General features: G+C 36.4%; 1 protein-coding gene across 1 annotated transcript; it reads right to left on the bottom strand.

The window, feature by feature from the left end:
• LOC146487046 (serine/threonine-protein kinase Sgk1-like) lies at positions 1-20468 on the bottom strand. The gene is made up of 20 exons (XM_085091728.1): positions 20106-20468; positions 15027-15113; positions 14518-14590; positions 13061-13136; positions 12419-12515; positions 12139-12185; positions 10649-10706; positions 10008-10091; positions 9842-9904; positions 8834-8902; positions 8697-8740; positions 8481-8549; positions 7981-8017; positions 7734-7820; positions 7119-7214; positions 6613-6720; positions 5298-5348; positions 3835-3924; positions 3080-3137; positions 1-1792 (listed from the first exon to the last, which is right to left on the bottom strand). The coding sequence occupies exons 1-20, from the start codon at positions 20175-20177 to the stop codon at positions 1680-1682; spliced, it is 1479 nt and encodes a 492-aa protein (XP_084947854.1). The 5' UTR covers positions 20178-20468; the 3' UTR covers positions 1-1679.
• Between the last annotated feature and the right edge of the window lie 2418 nt (positions 20469-22886).

Genomic DNA, 22886 nt, shown 5'->3' with positions numbered 1-22886 from the left:
TTCACAGTCTCCTGAAATATTCAGAGATCATATAATTTCAGAAAAAATAAAAAACTTCATTTAAGTTAAATTACAAGTCTGGAATAATTAAAAACAGTCTTCACTTGATACATGAGACTAATGTAAATACTGTTATGACAGACTGCAAGCAGTCACGATTTTTCCTCAAAAATAGCAAGATACGAGCATCAATACATGGTGTGGGCACAGCCCCGCCGCTCGCCACTCGAAGGTCGTGAGATTTTTAATCCTCGCATCTCGCAGAACACTAACTATTCAAGAAAAAGAAAGACTGCTTATAGTCTAGAACTTAGAACTATCTTAGATCAATTACAAATTACCTACAATGGCTGTGTTTTCACGCAGCAAGTGATAGAGTGGTTTTCAATTGAGCGTCGAAAGTAATTGCTTTGGTTTTGCGTTACTACGCTCTGTGATTGGTTAAAAACAACCGGCGCTACTTTCTCAACCAATGGGAATCCAAACCAAAACCAATCGTGTTTTGGTCGCACGCGTTTTCCCGCGGTTGGCGCCGGTTACATGTATTTGCTTCGAATTCTGATTGGCTCGTTGTGTTGTTTACATCTGTTACGATTGGCCAGAGTAATTACACTTTGGTTTTGGTTTTACGATGCTGAATTGGAAACCACTCTAACTAGAAGTCAAGTTTAAAAAATGCTTGTTCAACTCGCTTATTAATTAATGTCAAGCAAGTTGGAAGAAAACAGAAAATCGAAAAGCCGTCATTTCCAAACCAAAGCGGGTCAATAAAGTCTTGCCAATAAATTTCAAATATTCATTCCAGTAAGATCTAATTCTCACTACAAACCACGCACTTTTGTATCAGTAATTAGTTCCCAAAGAATTTAAATACTCATTGAAAAATTCGTCTTATTCTTCTCTGTGGAAGGATTCAAATTTTCAGATAATATTACTTGTAACATGGGTAACTGACAGTAATTAACCTAATCTCGATCACTGCTGACCAAAACATTTTGTACTCAAATAAAATTTTGTCCAAGTTTACAGCTTTAACTTTAGTTTTGTGATCAGTGGCCAAATTAGCTGAAATAGCATGGCCTACACTGTGCTGTGCTTTGGCAACCTTACATCCTAGGTTCTACAACTGTTACAGCAAATCCCATCGCAGTGTTTTGGCCATTGCACAGTAGATCTTATGTACACCTTGGCTTGCGATGCCACTGCAACACAGCTTGCACAAAACAATGCATAGTGTACAATCACCTTTAAAACATTCTAGAGACTGTCTTTTAATTGGCTTGTGGCATTGCACAAGAAGAAAATAGGCTTCATTTACTTTTATTCATGCCGCAAAAATATGAATAGAAATAAGATTTTCATCACTGTAAATTATAAACTTTTTTTTTTATCACTTTTGGACATAAGAAAAACACCTACTGACAAAAGACCTGTTGTACTCCAAAAATCTGCTCGTAAAAGTTGACAAAAAAAATCAACGATAGCCATCATTATCATTGTACGCTTGAAAGACCCCTTACATGTTTGCAGACCTACATTAAACTTCGATAAACAAAACACTACATAACTATTATAACCTAATAGACAATTCACCCTGGAGATTGAGACAGATGTACTAAAGTTTGTTTCTTCTCACCATGCTTAGTTTTTGCTACAGCGTACAAGGCTATGCCTCACTTTCACTCATGGAGCTCCTCTGTCGGAGGAACATAGGTGAAACCTACAAATGCATCATCTGGGTCATCGACACTAGCACTCAGGAAAGCTGAGTCAGCAGATTTGCCAACAGATCCTATGGAGATAAGCAAATATTTTTAAGAGACTCATTTTAAGGACGGAGCCTACTATTGTTACTACGCATACGTTCTGCGCATCTCTAGATACCCTGGTTTCCTATGGGTGGTGCCTACTAATAAAGGGATATTTTTGCGCGGTTAAAAACTATGCGGAGAAAGCAGAACTTAGCAAGTGATTTTGATATCCAAAAAGAAAATTGGGGGTAACCATGCATTTTTCAGAGATAATAAAGTGTCAATTTGGAAAAAAAGCGCCATACATTGCTTTGTATTTTGCTGCTTTTTAGAATAATTGTTGCTTAGTTACCTCTAAAAAATGCGTGGTTACCCCCAATTTTCTTCTTGGATTTTAATAGCCGCTATTAAGATCTGCTTTTCCCGCATGCTGATGAACTGCGCAAAAATACTTCACCATTAGTAGGCACCGTCCTGGTTGCATCTAGGCTTTACCACATTTTGAAAAAACAACATTACATTTTTTGATGGAAGTAAAATAACACAAAGTTTTCTCATTGCCACTGAAAATAATCATAGCTCAAGCCATAAGAGAATCACAAGCTCCAAAACACTACCTTGACTTTGAAACTCTAGCAGATCAATTACTTATTGTTTGTCTCCGCAACTAGCCTAAGAAATGATGGTTGTAAAATTAATGCAATATGTAATTAGCATAAATTAACAATTAATTTACATAAATGTACATATAGTAGGCTCCTTTCGAGATATTAAAAATCAGCTTGACACTGAGGCTAAGAGGACACAAACAAAGGAAACTAAATAAATCATGTTTATTCATGTCTGTTGTTTGTGTCCTCTAGACCTGGATATCAAATTGAATTTTAATATTTTGAAAGGAGCCTATTGCAGAGTGAGAGAACTTTTCTACTTTATGTTTCTGTCTCAGTGCTTTAGAAAGGATGATTTCTGTGGCATACAAATAACATACATATCAACAAAGAAGTTACATAAATTTGCATGCAGCTAACAAGGCCGTAGGCAGGACAGACATGACATCTAAAAATGAATGGTGGGAAAGGATAGGATAGGATATTATTTGGGTGAATGTCCTGAGCTGAGTTTGTAGAGAAAGTTTAAAGGGCGATTTACACGGTACGACTGTCTAAATTGTACTGTCTAAAAAGTTAGAAAAAAGTTAAAGTTGTACTGTCTAAATTGGCCTTAATGAAGTGTGGAACATTAGCAGCTAATCTGCACATATCCTAAGTGACATTTGCTGAGAGTGTTCTGACCCTATGCCACTAATTCATTGAATGCAAACAAACCTGGTACAGGTTCACGGACAAACTCGGGATCAAAGTGCTTCAAGTCCAACTGCCCACTCTGTTGAATAAAATGGCAAGGAAAAATGACTAGCCAATACACAAATTTACCAGCCATGGAACAACGATTCTGTTTCAGTTATTCCCAAAATGTTACTAAAATTACAAAGCTGGCCAAAGGTACTTTGAACAACACTTCACAAATATAGCGCAATGATCAACTCACTGAAAGAAAGTCACCCTGCTGAGCTGCTCCTTGCTTTCCCAATGTTAAAATATTGTGCCAACATCATTAATTTGCAGCCAGCAAAGGTTTTAATTGCTTACCATTTGCCAGAACTAGAGAGCAAGACTGGTCGTTTCGTTTACAACATGTGCTGTATGAAGAACTGTTTCAACCTCTTTTTGCCTAAAATGGCAGATTTTTCAGGGCTGTCATTAACCTTTGGAGAAGCCGGCTCAACAAAGAAAGTGCCTCATGGTTACCCGTGTATGAATAGAGTTTACTATAGATGGCGAGCAGTCCTACTTATTTCCTCAGATCACACGCACAAAGCAACGATAAAATTATGAAAATTAGAAAAGTGAACGAGGAGGGATTGGGGAGAGGGTTCTTTCTTCTTCCTACCCTCTGCACCCCGGCGCGATCGTGACAGAACTTAGGAGAAAAAAGAGACTGCAAGACTGTTCGCAGTTCAAGTTTGCTTCTAACAGCAACACTGGCAGATGATAGCGCCAGCCCTGATTTTTCCACTCACCACATTAGGGTTATATGGTGGATCAATCTTCTTGTCATACAACGTCTGCCAATCAATGGTCCTGAAAAATGCATGGCTCTTTATGTCTTCCTATAGAGTAAAAAAAATTCATTGAACAGATTTTAACTTCCTCAACTAACAATAAAAGAAATGCAAAGAAAAGATAAAATTGTGCTTCACTGAGACTGAAAAGATTAATGTACACCTGTATGATGCTTCCTTTTGCTGATGCACATAGTTATTCTGCGCATCTTAGGATGGTCTGGGAAACTCTAAGTTTTTATTTAAGGCTTTTTACAAATATTGTTACTTAAAGGGGAACTCTCATGAGGTTTTTGACCTCTTTTGTTAAAAATGGTGAAATAAGACCTTCAATTTGCTACAAAATAATTCTAGAACAATGAGAGGAGAGAAATCAACTCAATTCTTGACAAGAACAACTCGTACTCTGTTCTAGCACATTTTGGAAACAAACAAAAAAAACTTGGAAAAGATTAGCCTAACATTTTTCAAGTTTCAGTCCGTTCTGTCTCTGGTCAGAGGCACTAATCGACAGTTTTACTGCACTGGAGTGATAATTTATAACAAAACTAGTAAGACAATTATTTTTTTGTTTTTGGGTTTTGAAATGACAGCAAATTTTCATTCTACTTCCCCTTTAATTATGTGGTTACCCCATTTATTTTCTTTCTGGATTTCAATATCCCTTGCTAAGATCTGCTTTTCCCGTATAGTCATAAACTACACAAAAACACCTCTGTATAAGAAGGCACCTTCCTCTAGTAAAATTGATCACAATGTTCTTGGGATAAAGAAATGAGTGGATTAAAATGTTCGTGTCAAACACTTCCCTTTGCATATACTAATAAATTTGTGTATTATAAATACATTAAGGCCATCCCAATAAAATGTTTCGTTTCCTATCGCCTGGCCAACCCATTTTTTCAAAGAGTCAAAAAAAAAAAAAAAATTCCAGATTCACTAGTCAAAGAAGCAAATACTTTAATTTACAAGCACACGACTCTCTTCTCTTTTCGTAATCTTATCACAAGTGCACAAGAATTACTGTTTGCCATTGTAGAATAACAAATAATGAACGAAAAGACCATGTTTTTGAGTTGATTTTGTAACCAGGCTTTCTTACTTAGCAGCCCGGCCTTCTCTGGAACCCAGACCCCTTCAAGTGTTCATTCCTTTTTTTTTGCCCGACCGACTGACCCACCATCACAAGGGACGACGTGAAACGAAACATTTTATTGGGATGGTCTAACCTTCAAAAAAAGATCTCTACATAAATTTGCAAAAAGCAGTAATTTGCACACATAAAAGGGATCGTGTAAGTGAGTGAGCTAGAGATGGGGTATTAAGAGTGTGTGCTTGGATTTGCTAGATGGAGTTCAGTGTTTGTTCTGTAAACAATTCCTTGAAAGGTTCCAGTGCAGGTTACAAGTAATGCCACTTACAAAATCATTTTCTCCCATTCCAAGTCTCTTGGATCGATCTTTCTGTAGAAGCTATCAGCCAAGAAAAAATAACACACAAAAAAAGATATTAACTGGAAGACACGGTAGTGGGGAGTGAGAGAAAGAGAGGGGAGGGGGGGGGGGGAGGGCAGAGAAAGCAAGCCAAGAAGAAAGGGAAAGAACAACAGAAAGCCAGAGACATGTTATTGTATTTATTCAATTAACTGCCCACCTTCCAATATGGGCCCATCTTGAAAGCCCAAAAAGTTAATAAGTGCCCACCCTGAGAGCCCAAAAACTTAACACGCCCCCACCTCCAACCCCTCCCAAGAAAAACATCTCTGCACTATCCCAGTGTGAAGTAAGAGGAGCATCAGTTGTGTTCCAAAATTGGTTTTAGATACCATAGTCAATGAACTTTTATATTGTTTATGGCTTCTTCATGTTAGCTTTGCAAAATGTTTTGTCTTGTTGAAGCGAAATAAACTTGTTATCCCTTGTTTTGTTATTCTCTCAAAATGTCCTCGCTTGTTAAAAATGTTGGAAAAATAATAAGCGCCCACCCTCATGGGCCCAAAATTAAAAAAGCACCTAGGGCGGTTAATCGAATAAATACGGTATTTTGTCTAAACCCAATTCACACCAACAAAACATGTTTAATTAAACCAGGTTTAACAAAATGAAAATTGGTTACAGAAAGCTGAACAATTGACTTTGACATAGGATTCAGGTAAACTTAAAGTTATGCTTTCATTTGTGCTAAATCTGTAGTCGAAAAAAATCCAAAAGCAGCTTTCATGAAGGAAACAATCTTAAACTGTGTTTAACTAAACAGCTTTTAAACATGTTAAAGCCTTAGTGTGAATGGGGCTTAGGATACATTTCCCAATATACTTCAGTGAACGTTCTGCAAATGGAGGAACCAACAGGGAAGAGAATCTGGGTATCAAATGTATGAGCAGTATGCAATTCAGATACCACTGTGGAAAATATGAGAAATCAGTTATCTGTACAACAAACTGGCCTTTGGCAAGATAGTTTCCCTGAGAGTGCCTCTTTTGATCCAAAAACTTTGAGGCAATTAGTGCAAGAGAGTGACAATAATTATTCCAGACTTAAATGATCACGCCTCAGTTCTTTATAGAGTGGATAAATTACTATCCACTAGGAAAAAAAATGCAGTAGTTGTGCATTTTATCTGCTGGATAGTAAATTATCCAGCAAGATAAGTTACCCACTCTTTGAACAACCGGGCCAGAAAGCCAACTTGCAAATTTTGTTTTCTTTGGAAGCAGCCTTGTATCTCCTCACTTACCCCCTCCAGTATGTTCCTGGCACTTGAAGAAATGTTGGTCCTGAGACGCAGCGGTTTGTACAGAATATTATCATACATTTCAGCTGTGTTACGACTGTAAAATGGAGGCTGTAATAAACAAACATTACAACTCATCAATTACAGCCACTTTTCTAATGCTGTGGAGCCTCCAGCACAAAGGGTGTGTGAAAGAAATTCAGAAATAACTTCTGAGCTCCTCTAATCTCTAATCCTCGCACTTGCTTGTCTGCCAGATGGCAAACCACCTCTTGATTGAGCAAGGGAAGTTACTTGACACACAGCAAAATTTGCTTGTCCGCGACCAAATGTCATTTTTCAGGAGCCCCAAAGTTATGGCTTCTTTCCACAGATTCCTCGGTTTCATGACGTGATCTTATAACTAACTTTGTTTTGATTGGTATCCCATAAGATGGCAACATATTTCAGCATATCTTTGATGAGAAGACATGTTATGTGCAAAGGTGGTCATAAGCAAAGGTTCTTACCAGACCATACATCATTTCATATAAGACTGCACCTAGGCACCACCAGTCCACAGTTTTGTCATATTCCTGCTTCCGAAGAACTTCAGGGGCTAGGTACTAAAAACAAGAAGGAATAAAATTGTCTTCATTTATCAAAGTTTGTTTGTTTGTACTCAAAGACATTAGCTTTCAGCCACTCTCCAATTTGAGTGAAAATAAAGTTTTTGTTTTTATGTATGTTTCAAGGAGTGTCACATCACTGAATTCACAAAACATAACTGCACCTTCTTCCTCCCCTTCTTGTGCATTGCTCAGAGGCAATGTCAGCTCACTATTCTACACCAAATGTCGAGTGAGCAAGAAAATTGCATGTCACAAAATTAACATAAAATTAATTTATTCTACAGTTTGACATAAATTTACATGAATGTTTCCTACAGGCATAATTATATTGACATAAATTTACAACATTGGCATAAATTTGCATTTAAATAAAGGACACTTGTAAAAGGGCAGAGGTGTACAGAATTCAATTTCTTGTCAAAGGGTTGATTACGGTCACAGTATGGTCTCTTCACCTACTAGGTGAAATTAACTTTGCAACATCTGGAAATTACATATCTGTGAAGTGTCTACCTCAGGTGTGCCGCAGAACGTTGACGTTGTTCCAGAAGGTTCTATTCCTTCTTTGCAGAGTCCAAAGTCTGTTAAAACAATATGACCCTACAAACAAAGAACACCAAAAGTGGACAATAAAATCCCTGAACATAATTATGAAAAGACTTTATTTTTTAATATAACAGATTACCTCATATGATAATATTGATAAACAATGAACTGTAAGCAAGCTGCACATCTTCAAAAAATAAATTCAAATACAAACCTTAAAATCTAGAAGAATGTTCTCTGGCTTCAAGTCCCTGGAAAAAAATTAGAAGAAAGGCCTTTTAAGATGTCTGAAAATCATTTTAAAATAAATGAGTAATGAAAATATATTTATAACTAAGAGATTTAGCAGTGAATATCAGAAATATCAATCAAATAAGATACTTAGAGATAAGAACTGAAGACAGTTTACTCATTGTTAAAAATAAATATATGCAGGATTACATATTACAGCCAGTTACAAAAAAACAGAAACAGAAAACTAACAGCAACAAGTTTACATTACAGGGGGATAAATACTGAGCTCATACAAGACTGTACTTCAATAATAAAAATAACTTGTGCTGCGTTTTTAACTCAATAAAACACAGAAACCAAGATTTGCATTGAAGTGTTTCTTAGAGGAAACTATCAAAACTGAATTTTAATTGGGGATTCTTTTGCTCAAGAAACTGCACAAGTTGAAAGCAAGTCAACAGCAAGGAATTAGTGACATACCTATAAATGATTTGAAGAGAGTGCAGGTAACCAATTGCTGAAGCAATTTCTGCTGCATAGAATCTTGCCCTGAAAAATTCATATTAATAAAATTAAACAAATTAATGCCTTCCCTGTAAGTAAGCCAAAGAAAATCATAATTTTCATTTTATTACAATAATATTAAAAGTTGACCATGTTTCAAGCTTGCTTTGCAAAAGTTAAAACATGACCTACCGTGATTCAGGAAAATATCTTTCTCTTTGTAAATGGAAGAAAAGCTAAAATATAAGCAAACACAACCACTCAATACACAGAGAATGATACAAAAGTAAGGTTACAATGTTCTAAATTATAAATGGTGATATACCAACCTCGCCTCCATTCACATAGTCTAAGACAAAGTAGAGCTTATCTCTTGTTTGAAAGGAATAGTGAAGGCCCTACATAAACAGAAATGAGAACTCTGTTTAGCCTTTCAGTCACAAGAAAGATCAGCATTTCATTTTTAACTTTAATTTGTACTGGAAGTTTCTGAACACTGTCAAGCAGAGTTAACTATACTGGGCTGTCTGTGCATTAAAGAGTTTAATGGTTTGGTCTCCCTGAGGTCAAGTGAATTGCTTGCAATATAAAAGGTGTCTAATTTGTATGTTTATTACTAATAATATTAATAATTATTATCCAGAGGCAATATCCATGTATGGAGTGGTTTCACTGTGCATAGTCTAAAGTGGGTTTCATTAAGGGCCAGGGACTGGAGAAATTGACCATCTGTAGACACGGAATCACCCGGTTGTTTTGAACATCTCAACTTTTCTAATAAAAGACCATGTCCAAGTTAACATGTCCCAGCTGTTCAAAATCTTAACGAAACCTCCGAGTCCACCTCTCTTGGATACAGAATGAATCACTTGGTCTCCTGTAGTGGTCACCAAAACTCCTGCATAAAAGCAGCTTTTAATCTTGTCTCTTCAATTTGATCAACCCTAAATTTTCCCAAAATCCACAAAAAAACCCCTTCTGTCTTCTTGATTGTTACATTTCCTATTAGTGTCTGGGTGTATTATCATGAATCTTTCAACCAATGTGCGGCAGATGTTTACAGAAACTAAACAAAACAGGTTGGTTTTGTGTGAGAAGTGGACAATTTTTCTTGGGGAGAGGAGTAGGTTGAAGTGTGAGTGTGGGAGGGGGGGGGGGGGTGATTTGGGCTACTTTGGGGGGGGGGGGGGGTTAAGTGGGTTTATGATTTGGGAAGGGTTTGGCACAGAACAAAAAATCTTTAGATTTCAGATCTTCCGGGTTGGCTTCTTTGCTTTTTGCATGTGGAAACATGTATTTATTAGCTATTATTATTTTTAACCAATTGTTGAACATACCACTAAAAATGGATGTTTAATATTCTGCAACAGCACATTCCGCTCTGCCATAATATGTTTTGCCTAAAAACAACATGAAAACCATTAGTCCTTCATTTAGGTGAGGAAGCACAAGAGAATTAATTTAACTTGTTCAGTCAAATTGATGCCACAGGTGAATTCAAACCTCATTTCTCTTTCTTATAGCTGCCTTGTTGAGAACTTTTATGGCATAGAATTTGTCCTCAGCTTTGTTCTTGGAGAGAAAAACCTACAAAGACAAGTAATGAAAACAACTTGTGGGTTATTAACAGGTTCATTTTAAACTAACTGCCAGTAACTTAGACACAATAGCATAGACTAAATCTTTACTCACTCAAACATGCTGTTCACTGGCCACTGATTGTCTAACTGACAGACAACTGCTAGTATATAAATTTACATCATTCAAAATCCATGATAATTTGTAAGTGACAGTGAGGGAAAAGCCAGCAAAACGTGGCCAAGTTGGTCTCTTCATTGCTGTGTTCTTTCCTTGGACAAGAAACTTTGCTCCACATTGTCTCTCTTCACCCAGGTGTACAGATGGGTTCCAGCAACATACTGTGGGGGTAACCCCGCAATGGACTAGCCCCCCATCTGGGGGGGGGGGGGGGGAGGCAATACTCCTAGTTAATTCATGCTACAGAAACTGGGTTCAGCTCTGGCTGTGTTTGCCACTTAGGCTCATAGTGCGACTTTACCTTTTTTTCCAAATGAGAACTGATAGACAGTCAAGACAATTAAACTGAGTTCTGCAATTCATCCAGTTGTCACACAGTAGCTCACCTTTCCAAAGCTTCCTTTTCCAATCACCTTCAGGAACAGAAAATCACTTGGTTTTGCTCTACACAAAAAAAAAACAATATTGGGTTACTCAAAAGAAATCAACAAAGACCTGTAGTTCCAAAACGTGAACCCAACAAGATGCCTGCTATACTGGCATTACGCGTGATGCTGGGGCTGATTCATTTATTCCAACTGTATGCTTCGCCGATTGATAAAACTATCCTTGCTAATGGAATAGTTTGAGTCACGACGATCGCGTTACGTTGTTTTCCGTGTGTTACGCGACTCAGACTATCAGCAGAAATTTGTCAAATTCCATTACGATAACGTAAGCTTCTCAATGACCTCTTTTCTGTCTCGCCTCGTGGCCTAAGACTGTCAAACAAAGCACGATTCCTTCACTAAGAACTCACCAATTTCCACCGTTTTACGTGTCGGGTGCTTCTTAGAAGTTATTCTTTCGATTAACCGCTTCAAAATGGTGAACTTTCCCTTTGAAAACGGCACACTTGAGTCCAGAACACGTTAAAACAATATGGCGCGACTTAATCCGTCTTTAATAAATATATCAAATGATGCATTGATGTCACACAGGTAGGGGTGAGTGGGTCCCCTCCCTCGCGATATAAGCGACAAGAATGGATTTTGATTGGCCTGCTGTTGTTGAAGACAATCAGAACAATACATCCCGAGTAGGAGAGGGGAGAGTTTAATGAATAAATTAATGTACCGATTTGTGACTACGAGGAAGAAAAAAAAGAAATCGACCCGTTTTTAGACACGGTATGCCCCTTCAGGGCATCCCGCGTAACAAGATCCACAGAAACATTTTTTTATGATGTACCCTGAGGACAATTTACAGTATATCGGTGAGTGTCACAACTTTAAACACTAAATCACAATTAACTGAATAACAAGTTCATGAAGAAGTTTGCCATGATCAATATTATTATTGAGCAAAAGGATAAAGTTGAGATATTTGCTTTGAAATCAAGGAAGTATAATAGAAGTTTGAATTTCACTACTTTAACAAAGAAATGAAAACTAGGCCAGTAGGCTATCTGCGATTCCCACATACATGTACCATACACTTCTTTCTTAACCCTTTGGTTACCAAGTTGCGTGACCTTAGTTGACCCACAAAAGGCATATTTGGTACCATGTGAACAGTCACGCAATATGCCATAAGGTGTATTTGGCAACAAAAGGGTTAAATCACAATTAATTTAATTTTTTATTTCCTTAAGTTTATTTTAAGTCCGATTTCTATGGAACTTTGCATTTTTCCTTAATGCCCGAACAGCAATTTTTTTTATATGAAATTGCTTTTCAACTCAAGCTATTACAGTTTAGGAATGTCGCACTAAACAAAAATTGCACTGACTATGTTTCATTCCAGCCACTGATGTCTGCTGAAAACAATTCTATATAATTATTATTAGAAAGAGATAATAATAAATTTATCTGGGAATTTTAAAGGTTGTACTTACTTTGGATTATTTGTGCCCCCTAAATCAATACCATCCATGTCCTTGACCTGTTATCAAAAGGTAATGAATCACCAAACTTGAGATGAAAGGATGTGCAAATGGAGATAATGGCAAAGAGCTAAATATTTCTGCATTACAAACCTACACCTGACCTATCATCACACCCCCAGTATTCTCTTGGCAGACCTGAGTAACCCCTTCAAAAAAACTGATGGCAAATGCCTCTAGAGAGCAAATTAGCATTTTCAAAATTCTAATGAAGAGTGCTCGATGAAGTTACCTGGGGATCCGACTCATCTGCTCCAGGCTGATCATCATCGTCATAAGTTTGCGCATTTTTAGGATTATCCAGTGAAAAAAATTCCCTCACCTCCGGACTGTGCAATAACAAAAAATAACAGTTGTAAACAATTATCCTTCCAATACGAGGGTCAAATTTGAGTCATGCAAGTGGGACTAATTGCTGTCAATATTGTGTGGCCATTCAAATGCAAGCTACGGAGCAGTACTTTCCTGTGGGGCTGTTTATTATGCTGTACAAGGCCGATACAGTGTATAACTTTCCAGTCTATGGATGAAATCTTTTAAAAGCAATATGTTAAGTCATAACTGACAACTACGATAAGAAACTCCAGTCAGAAAAATTAGTCCAAAACCTCTCTCAAGAAATCAATCTACAAGCCACTTAGCAGTTTTTCCAGGCATCCTGCTTGGCCAAACTAGGCTGAACTCAGTCTGGGGAAAATCTTGCATTCCTGAGATTTCCAACAGTTGTCAGGCATAATTCAAACAACTGAGATCAGAGTACAAGATTGCCGGAGATAAAGTTTAAAGCTCACGCTCTCTGTAGGATTGCAGAGTACCAACTGATGGCCCTGCACCTCAACTAACCTGACAACAACAATAAAAAAAAGTAACTTACTGGTCAACAGCTTTTGGATGGTTGATAATTTTTTGCGTGACATCATTGAGACCCTCCCGCCTTATTTTGATAAACTCTAAAAATAATAATAATAAATAAATTTTAGTTAGCAAGTTTCAACACTCATTGCAATTTTAGAGGAAACCTCCACTCTTGAAACATATTATCAACGTTAAATGTTGAAAAAACAATCTACTTTAAAATTTCGTTGGAAAACATGAAAATAATATTTCAGTGTCGGACAAAACATGATTTGATTATCGCCTGTTTTCCTTTTTAAATTTCCCAGGCGCTGCCATGTTGGATTTCATGATGTAATAAGGTTACTCAATTGTTTCACCCAAAAGATCTGCTGCTGAATAACAATAGTGGCAACCATTACACGTCATAAAATTCAAAATGGCTGCGCCCAGGAAATTTAAAAGTGAAAGCAGTTGATAATCATATCTAATTTTTAACACACTTGAATGTCATTTCTACATTTTTAGACTACAATTATTTAGAAATTGGACACCATTTCCAACACTTAACCATCAATTTGTTGTCTGAGTGGAGGTTCCCTTTAGTAATTTACAAAGGTGAACTCTTACACGTATTACTAGCACAATAACCTCACCCCCGCCCCCTCCCCAATCCCCCAAATCACAGACACCACCCCATAGAATTCATCAAGCTAGTACATGTACTACTATACATACATAAGTTTTATTTGCTCTGCAAATTACTAATAATCTTCAGCAATGGTACTAAATTCAGTTTCCATATCATGAAGCAACTAGAAATAAAAACTACTCCTTTTTTGTCCTGGCATTTTCATTTGGTACCTTATCACAAAACTGTAAAAATCCAGCCAGGATTCTATTTGCCAGGAATCACTTATACAAAAATATACTGAGGCAAAAAAAAAACTGAAGCAAGAGGTGTTTTGTCAACTGGAGTTAACATCTAATAGAAGGAAAGAGATAAGGACACAAGGGTTTAGCCAGAAGGGTGTCTAAAACGTTTTTTAAAAAAATTCATTCTGAGAATTCACCAAATCTTTTATGGGAGACATGGTGTTTGGATGACCCGTCTCTGGGGCAAGAACACGAGCTACAGTTAAGACAACTTCAAAAACTCATTAATAATTCATAAGCCCATTGACCTATCAAATGGTCGATAAAACATCACATGCAGTGGTTTTAAAACCCGATAAAACCTCCTCCTTATTAGTATGCAGTGTTTAATGTTTTTCTCATATGCTGATTTCCAACGTTCACAAAAGCATCATTGTTATAAACTCTCTTGACACACGCTTCTCCAGGAATGTTTTTGAAGCCGTTCAAAAACTCACAGCACGTGTTTTATTGGGTCTAAAACCACTTGGCTGCGCCTCGTGGTTTTAAATCCTGATAAAACACTGCTGCTCATGTTTTAAACATTACATAACACTTGTACATTAGTCCAAGCTAGCTTACCAGGATCAAAGTTGTTTCCAAGTAATCTTTTTCCAGGCAATTTGAGGTGCAAATCAGGATACATTTTTTTGAGCTATACAGACAAACAATGAAATAAAAAATAATTATTAAAAAAATAAATAAATGGAAATTTCAGTGGCTTCCACAGAGTGGCCCTTTCATTCTCTGTATCCAGGTTGAATTGAATTTGGGAATGTTGGTTTTCGCGGAGGGAGAAAAATGGAGTACCTGGAGAAAAACCCTTGGAGCAAGGACTGAGAATAGACAAGTGAGTACTGCACTGGACAGGCTCCTGTTTAGTTTGATCATATTATGCCCTGTTCCACATACAATTGTGCCGATCATCCAGAGAGCCTGAAGAAATCCAAGTGATTCATATCTTCCCATTTCATTGTGTGGCTAACAATAAATTACTTGCAATTAACATGGTGTTTCCACATAGCATTACATCAGCTAATGAAATGATGACGACAAAGTTGGAAGCTGGGAAAAAAAGGCAAAATCTGTACCTTATCACACAATTGATGAAACTCATTGTATCTTCTAAATATGAAGTAACTCCGTCCATCAGGCAATTTAATCAGAACTTTATATACCTGAAAAAAGAAAAAAAATTAAAAGCTGACAAAGACTAAGTACTCATAAGCTCACAACCAAATATTTATACTCTGCTGTTACCCCTGGTAACAAAATGAACTGATAGATGTGCATGTAGATCTCAAAATGGCATCCTTGTCATTAATATTGGAGATGACAGAACCATTGAAGACACTGGTAGTTTGAAGATAATACAGACAGACTATGTTCACCATCAATAGCAACACTGTGGTCAGACAGCTGACATCTGGCAGCCAAGACATGAAACAATCTACCCACAAGTTTAAGAAGGAGAGTACCATTAAAATGTTTTAGAAAAATAGATCTTATTTCATAAGCATATTTATGAGTTTTGATGGCAACTACATGTAGTGCTATTTGCATTTAGCGTAAACTATTGTAGATTTTTTTTTTTACAATTTTAACTTGAATATTATTAAAGGGCCAGTGCATCAATTTAACTAGCATTTTGTACACATTTCATTTACTTTGCCTGAAATTTTTCAGAGAGATGTTCATGTGACTCTAAACTCTGAGTGAAATAATGTATGTCATACAAAATGAATGAACATTGGATGCTGACCTCGCTTGAGAGCATATAGGATGCAGTTAAATGGCAGATAGCAAACAGCTGAAACAGGGAAAAGCTGTTTCTATTCACCTATACTTCTAGTAAAATGAGCTCAGTTGCCAGGAACAACTCAGAGAGTTTAACTCCTGAAGGGACTCAGATCTTTGTTCTAGTCCCAAGATCACGGTTTCAAACTGAATGCAAGACTTAATTCCACTTTATTAAATAAAATTTAAAATATTCAATTTTGAGACAAAGTGCAAACAAACATAAAAAAAGATTCACTAACTCTAAGGTGAACCTGGGTTGTGTTGCCTGTACATAAGATCAGCAAAATTCCCATTGCAACAAAAAAAAAATCTTATTTCCACACCAAATTTCTAAAACAAACATCAATTAAAGGGCTCAGGGGAATAACCAACTTATAGAGCATTTCAGATCATTTTTTGTTTAGTTCAGATTCACCGGACATTTTGCATGTGGTCTTGGATTTTTTCAGGAAATGTTGCTCCAAACTTGTACCTTCCCAAACAAAGTCAGCAAAAGGATATAAAAAAAAAATGATCCACTAACGGAGCAACATCAAATGACCACTATCTGAAAATACTTTCATTTATTTATAGGAAAAGGGTTCTCCATCGTCAAGCCTGAAGGTAACTATGCATGCTAAGACAGCAGATTTTTTACAAAAATCTAGTGAGTATATGTCACACTTAACCAATATTTCTGAGAATGAAAGTATGAACATTCAAATTTCTCTTTGTAATGTCTGGTATTTGAATGGAATCTTGAAGATTTCTCAGGAAATCTGTCTGAAAAAGACACATCATTTGAAAAAATATTCAAAATACTTGCAATGGGAAACAATAATTTATTGTTATTTTTGAAATACTTAATGCTATAATGTAGCAAAAAATTCATAACTTTATACCATCAATAAACTAGGGAAATTTCTATGGGAACTCTGAAATCTAGCTGGCGATGTTCACAACCGACACATAAATTTCAAAACTTCATTCAAAATACACAATACTGGTCACACTTGATGTGAATTGACCTTAAATAGAGAAAAAACATTGTGTCAACATAGGGTGCACTCAACTATAAGTGGTTTTGTTAAATTTGCTTTTGATGAATGATGGTAAGATGAAACAGCTATTTCCAATTTTAAAAAACCAATTAAATAATAATTAAACAAAGGGGTGTGATGTTAGACATTTTTGCCAAAATGGAGTACCTCTGCTTTTTGATAAATATCAACTTTAAACTGTAAAAAGAATTCTTGAAAAAGTCTTGTTAACTTAAATAAATAAATAAATTAATTAATTAATTCTTAAATTTTCCACAGTAATAGCACTAAATATTTCAAATTGTAGTCACTCATTCTGAAGCCAAACAAAATGCTGTAACATGATCAGAATGAGAATGCACTTGAAAGGTGTTGATGGTTGGTGAAAATGTATTTTAAAAATATTATTCCAAGGGTGGTGCACCACCAGACACTAGTCAATACTTTTGAAACGCAAAGTCAAAGGTTAATTTAGGTGAAGACAATCCAAATAAAAATATTTTTACCATGCATTTATCACCTGAAAAGACAAATATACTAGATTTCTGGTGGCCGGAGGGGCAAGGTTAATGCAGATTGGAGTAAACTAAAATTTTCTCTCAGCTTAACGCATGGTTAATGAAAGGAAATGGTTATGAAGCCTGACAAACTTCTTTGTTATATGTTTTTGTTAGCATTTTTGGCCTTGACCTTGTGCAAACTACAATAGAGTTTGAAATGTGTTAGAGAAAATGACCAATAGAAACATTCCTGTTAAGATACTCAACTAAAGTGCGAACATTAAGGTTACCCTAACCTTCAGAGGTGTCTCACGTCCAAGCAATGTAGCGCATCCAGTTTAAACTGTAGATACCTAAACCCTATACCAAATTATTAGAGCTTATAGAACTGGCTATCAAACTATACTAAGAATTTTGAAATAAAATGAATTGTCGAATTTTTCATGACCTCTAAATGCGAGCGTCCAAATCACCTTCTTAAAGTTACAAATCAAAGCGAATTTTGTTTTTCACTAATTTAATTTCCTCCTCAGTTTCCGGACCCAAAGCGCTAAAAAACGTGTCTGCGTTTTGCCATATTCAATCGCAATGAAAACTTATAGAACATTTTCGAAATAGGATGAAAAAAATGTGGAGTGATCGTACAAAAATCGCTCTCGGAGAAAAAATATTTCGAAAGAAAAAATTCGCAGACACCTCTTTGTTGTTTATATGTTAAACTAGCTACTGTCCAAATTTGAAGGCAAACGAACAAATTCCCTTTGAGTTTTAGCTCTTTGAAGTACCTCCTCCAGGTGAAAAAACTGATTCGAGATAACAGCACTAAAAATTCGGCAATTCCTTTTATCTCAAAATCATTGGTTTGGTTTGATAGCCAGCTCTATAAGCTTTAATTTGATATAGGGTTCAGGTATCTACAGTTTAAACCGGACGCGCTACATCGCTTGGACGCGAGACACCTCTGAAGACACCTCTGAAGGTATATGGTAACCTTAAAACAAAGGATTGTGCATGGTCGCAGCCCTTCCAACATAAATGCAGCACCATTGTTGTCACGGCAAGGTTTCATAACTAGTCCCTCTATTAACTATGCTTAAAGTTAACAACAGTAATCTTGTGTATTTTTAAACAGATATCATTGATTGGGTTTACATTTAGATCCCAAAGAATGTTGGCAAACAAAAAGCCACATCATTGGTCTGAAATTCATAACCTTGAGCAAAAAATTTTCTCTTGCCAAGGTTGGTTGTCTAGTTACAACTACAAGATGGTAATGAGTCTGTTAGCTTAGTGTATCTGTCAAGATGCACTACTGCTGGCTTTAGTCTTGGAATGCAACTACACATTTCTGGACAAACCAATAATCTTGGTAGCCCAAGATTGTGCCAGAGAGATAACTTATCTGTACTATAAATTGGGTCAATGGTTATAGCTTGCTGTGCATGCCAATATTTTCTCACCAGAAAAAAGCAAGAAACATCTCTGGATTCATCACAATAGCTTATAATTAACTGAAAACTAAAATTTAGTAAAAGATAAGAAAACAGACGAAAATAAAAAAGGCTTATTATAAAACAATTGACCACTTTTAGAAACACAACATTATTGATCATGAAGAGAATATTTATGCTGGCTGCTGTTTTGCTAATTACTTCATTTGGTTTTTGTTTCAATGCACCAATCCTGAGTAAATATTTTGACAAAAAGAACCAAAATAATGTTGAAAGTTACGATTTCACAAGTGGAATTCAACCATTTTACAATATTCTTTAAAATCTTGAAAGGATCTCGCTTACAACAGAAAAGTAAAACATCTGCATATTATCATTTTATTTTTTTAACCTTTACAGTAAAACATTTCTTTTTTTTTTAGTTTTCAAGATCTGTTTAATTTTCAAATAATTCGATTGAGCTATTAGTTTCCGATACAGGTGTGTGTATACGATCTACCATAATAAATAAAAGCGAAAACACACGGCTGCTAGCGAAATAAGTATAGTAAAAAATGTAACAGAATAAATGGGTACTTGGTCAATAAACCATAGAGAATCATTTTCCAAAGACAGTCCCCCAAGATATTTTACATTTTGAATACAACGGCAACTTAAGTACAATCGGCAATGCTATTTTTTATATTAGTGATGAGGCATTTTGTTTATAACTTGCGTTCATGTACAAATTAAGCGTGAATTCATGAGATTACTAGAAAGCATGTACAATTCAATATTCAGCAAAGGGTTGGATATTGACGAAAAACAGTTCCTTCATAATGAAATTTTAATAAATGGATACCTTTAGGCAATTAAGGCTTAACATGACACCAGAAACATAAATTATCACTTAGGCAAGGTGAACAACTCAAGAACACGCTTCCTTCCTTCAAATTCAAGCCTCCGCCGGAAAAATTAAATATAAACCTACACGTACGACTCCAATTGTAAACCTTAAAGAATTAGGATATTTAGTCTTCTTTTCAATTAAGCTCCATACAAAATAGATTTTCTCGGTAAAATTGTGGGGACGATACGCCTACGTACAGAAACTTGAAATTTGATCGCCGTTTGCAAACTGCGGAGAAGGCGATCAAAACGGTCCCTTCTCCTCGTGGTTTCTGAGTTTTCTCATAGCTGATCTACTCTGAAATCCTCGCTGCTTCTCGCAGTAACGATCGACGTTTGCTAAAAGATTTAGAAGGTCTATTCTGACATAATCTAAGTCAAACTGTTTGTTTTCATTGACGAATAATCAGTGGCAAGCAGAGCACAGCATCGTACCATACACACTGGCCAACTATAAACTGCTGCTGTAACTTAACGCGCTCACAAAGCGACTAATAAAGAACAGTTCTTACCGTGAAACGCTTCGATTTCTCTGAGCTCAACGTTTCCGAGTCAGGCACCGTTACATCTATCTGCTTGGACATCGCATTTGCTGGAAATGATGCCTCTCGCCCGCAAAACGATCCAACGAATTGGCCGCGTGACAGATGGCGATATCAAGGGGAAGGTCGCTGACTGCAGTTCAAGAGAATTTTCCCCGCGTAAGAAAAGCGTGGGAAGCTAAATAAACTGTTCAAAGAGTACAAACCACACAAGCCAGGTTAACTGCTAGCTTACTAATGAGCGTCGAACGAACAATACCTAAAATACAAAGCGGCGCTACCCTGGGAATACACTGACGAATGCAAAATTCCAGCAGAACTTGCTCACTGATGTCCCGGAGACTGGGGTCAATTTCTGTGTCATGTCACACGACGAATAAAATATGCTTGGGAGAATTCTGCTTTTGGTCAGTGGGCCAACTAAAATATTTGTAGGTTTTTATTTAAACAGCTTGTTTCTCGTAAGAAATTTTAATATTGCTGGTGCTCATCGAGGAATGAAACAAAATATATTTTGAATGAAAGAGTTTGTCGTAATACCAATAGATAACTAGTTTTAGGGAAAAATGCTGATAATTTTAGCGTACAGTGGATGAGTTGTTTCGTCTAAAAGACGTTGAACAGGAAAAGGGCGGATCGCTTCTTCGGATCACGTTTTCTACTTTTTATTATTATTGTCCAAAACAACTAAACAAAAAGCAAAAATATTTCTCAAAACATGATTCTCTTAAAAATCTGTTTTTGCCAGCAACCAAAACCTACAAGAAAATAAAGATTTAAGAAGATAAGATTTATCCTAACAGATAAAAATACAGCGCATTTAAATCCGACAAACGGAAAAAGAAAATTATAAAGGGGATAAACAAAAAGCAAAAGTATTTGTCAAAACATGATTTTCTTAAAAATCTGTTTTTGTCAGCAAACGGAAAACACTCCTAAAAGATAAAAATACATCGCATTTAAATCCGAAAAACGGAAAAAGAAAATTATTCTTAATTATTTTTCACAAAAATATGCGTTTTCTTTTTTTTTTTTTTTTTATTTCCGGACGCAAGGTGAAAATCAGCGCAAGTTGTTTACACAAGATGTTGTGGTTGGAAATGAATTTCAATCTCGAGCTAACGAAACCACAGCTGGTCGTATCATATATAGCCCGGATTAATCAGCTGCAAATGCCAATTAGGCTACAGGAACAGGATTATTAAAGGAAGATATTAGGTCAGCTGAGAGTGGGAAAATATCCTCAAATCCGAACATTCCGCGGCGTTTTGCTATATCCAGCGATAACCTTCAGACCCGGTTCAAGGCCATGGCAAAATATGTTAGTACCCTACGAGCAGCGTAGCGTAGCGTCCACCGGAGAAACCGCTGCTCGCAGGGCAATACGAGTAAAACATTCTTTTAATGCCGGTATCTCAGTTCTTTTGTTTCAGAATTCAACAAATGGTTTCGTTTGTGTTGAGAGCCTCCAAAATTACTGACTTGAACGTTTCTTGATATTTTGTTGTAATGAATATAAATATTTTTATGACAGGAAAACAGAACGAAAAGAAGCCAAACCAAACAAATATATAAATAGAATAATGAATATTCCAGTGGTTTAAAAAATACATGACATATGCACTTCAAAGTGAGCGCCGTAAGAATTATATACTCGGGAGGATTTAATTTAGATTTGCGGCTTTTAAAGCTGATCATACAACACAGCAATGAACTCACGTATCTTTTGTCTAGAAATCTTTCACTTCCACAATCTTGTGCATAATGTAATGATGGGATGAAATCTTGCTTCAAATTTTATTAATATACAATAACTTCAGTTTTAGTCATGGTATTCTCTTCACATTAATTAACCACTGTTACCATGAATAGTGAATATTGTTATTTTTCTTTCATTTTAATAATAACTATACGTGCACATCATTCCACACTCTTTAAACATCGTGTGCACTCGTTATTGAAAATGAACAAAACGATACCGAGGACTATTATCACTGTTTAAAACCAAGTTTTGGTTTATTAAAAGCTGATTTTGCGTAGCAAGAACCGACTAGAAGAAAATTTAATGGTCTCTATTTCTTGGGCGTGGTATAATGGCTCATATACCATGGCCGCTAAGCCAATCAAATCCCTGGAATTGCATTATACAATGATCCAGTTTTTAATAATAAGGCATGCTCATACACATTTGTTTTGAATGTGTGTATACTGATAGGTTATTTTCATTCAATAAAAAAAAAAAAAAAAGAATTAGACTGGACTTTATTTCCACAAATTTATCGCCAATTTGTTATAGAGGTGGAGCTTCCTTTTACTCCGACTAAAAATCCGGCTATAAAATAAAGTAACGCACAAGTCACACATATCTTTAAATATCGGCATAGGTAATTTCATTGCAGGCATGCGTTAAGGGTTTGCCTTCCGATCTTTTGGTCAGCGGGGGCTTCCCTCACGCAATTCGCGTAATCTCGTACATAGAGGAACATAGAGTCCTCAGGCTCTATGGCCAGCGATTGGTCGCCAGGAGAGACTCTGGGGTACTGGAATTTTATTACCGCAGGATTTCTGCGGTAACACAATGAAAGCCGTTACGAAGCTTATATAGAGCAGCCAATCAAAAAATTTAATTTTTTTCAAATTTTCCAGGTCTCTCCTGGCGCCTACCCGCTGATCAAAAAGCCTGAGGACTCTGGGTACGAGATTGCAGTATCATCAGTATCATGCGGATTCGACACATTTATATTTGATTTT

This window comes from Pavona decussata, unplaced genomic scaffold, assembly GCF_977016875.1.
Source record: "Pavona decussata unplaced genomic scaffold, jaPavDecu1.1 SCAFFOLD_19, whole genome shotgun sequence".
NCBI classification, from domain to species: Eukaryota; Metazoa; Cnidaria; class Anthozoa; order Scleractinia; family Agariciidae; genus Pavona; species Pavona decussata.
Note: the sequence above shows the minus strand (reverse complement) of the source record. Positions and strands in the feature narration are given on the sequence as shown.

What these genes read in the sequence shown, in the direction of transcription:
- LOC146487046 (XM_085091728.1), bottom strand. Translation starts at nt 20,177, where the DNA reads ATGTCCAAGCAGATAGATGTAACGGTGCCTGACTCGGAAACGTTGAGC. An exon ending in TTCATCAATTGTGTGATAAG is followed by an intron (nt 14,591 to 15,026) that starts GTACAGATTTTG and finishes TTGTCTGTATAG; the next exon opens with CTCAAAAAAATGTATCCTGA. An exon ending in GAAAAGGAAGCTTTGGAAAG is followed by an intron (nt 10,092 to 10,648) that starts GTGAGCTACTGT and finishes TTGTCTTTGTAG; the next exon opens with GTTTTTCTCTCCAAGAACAA.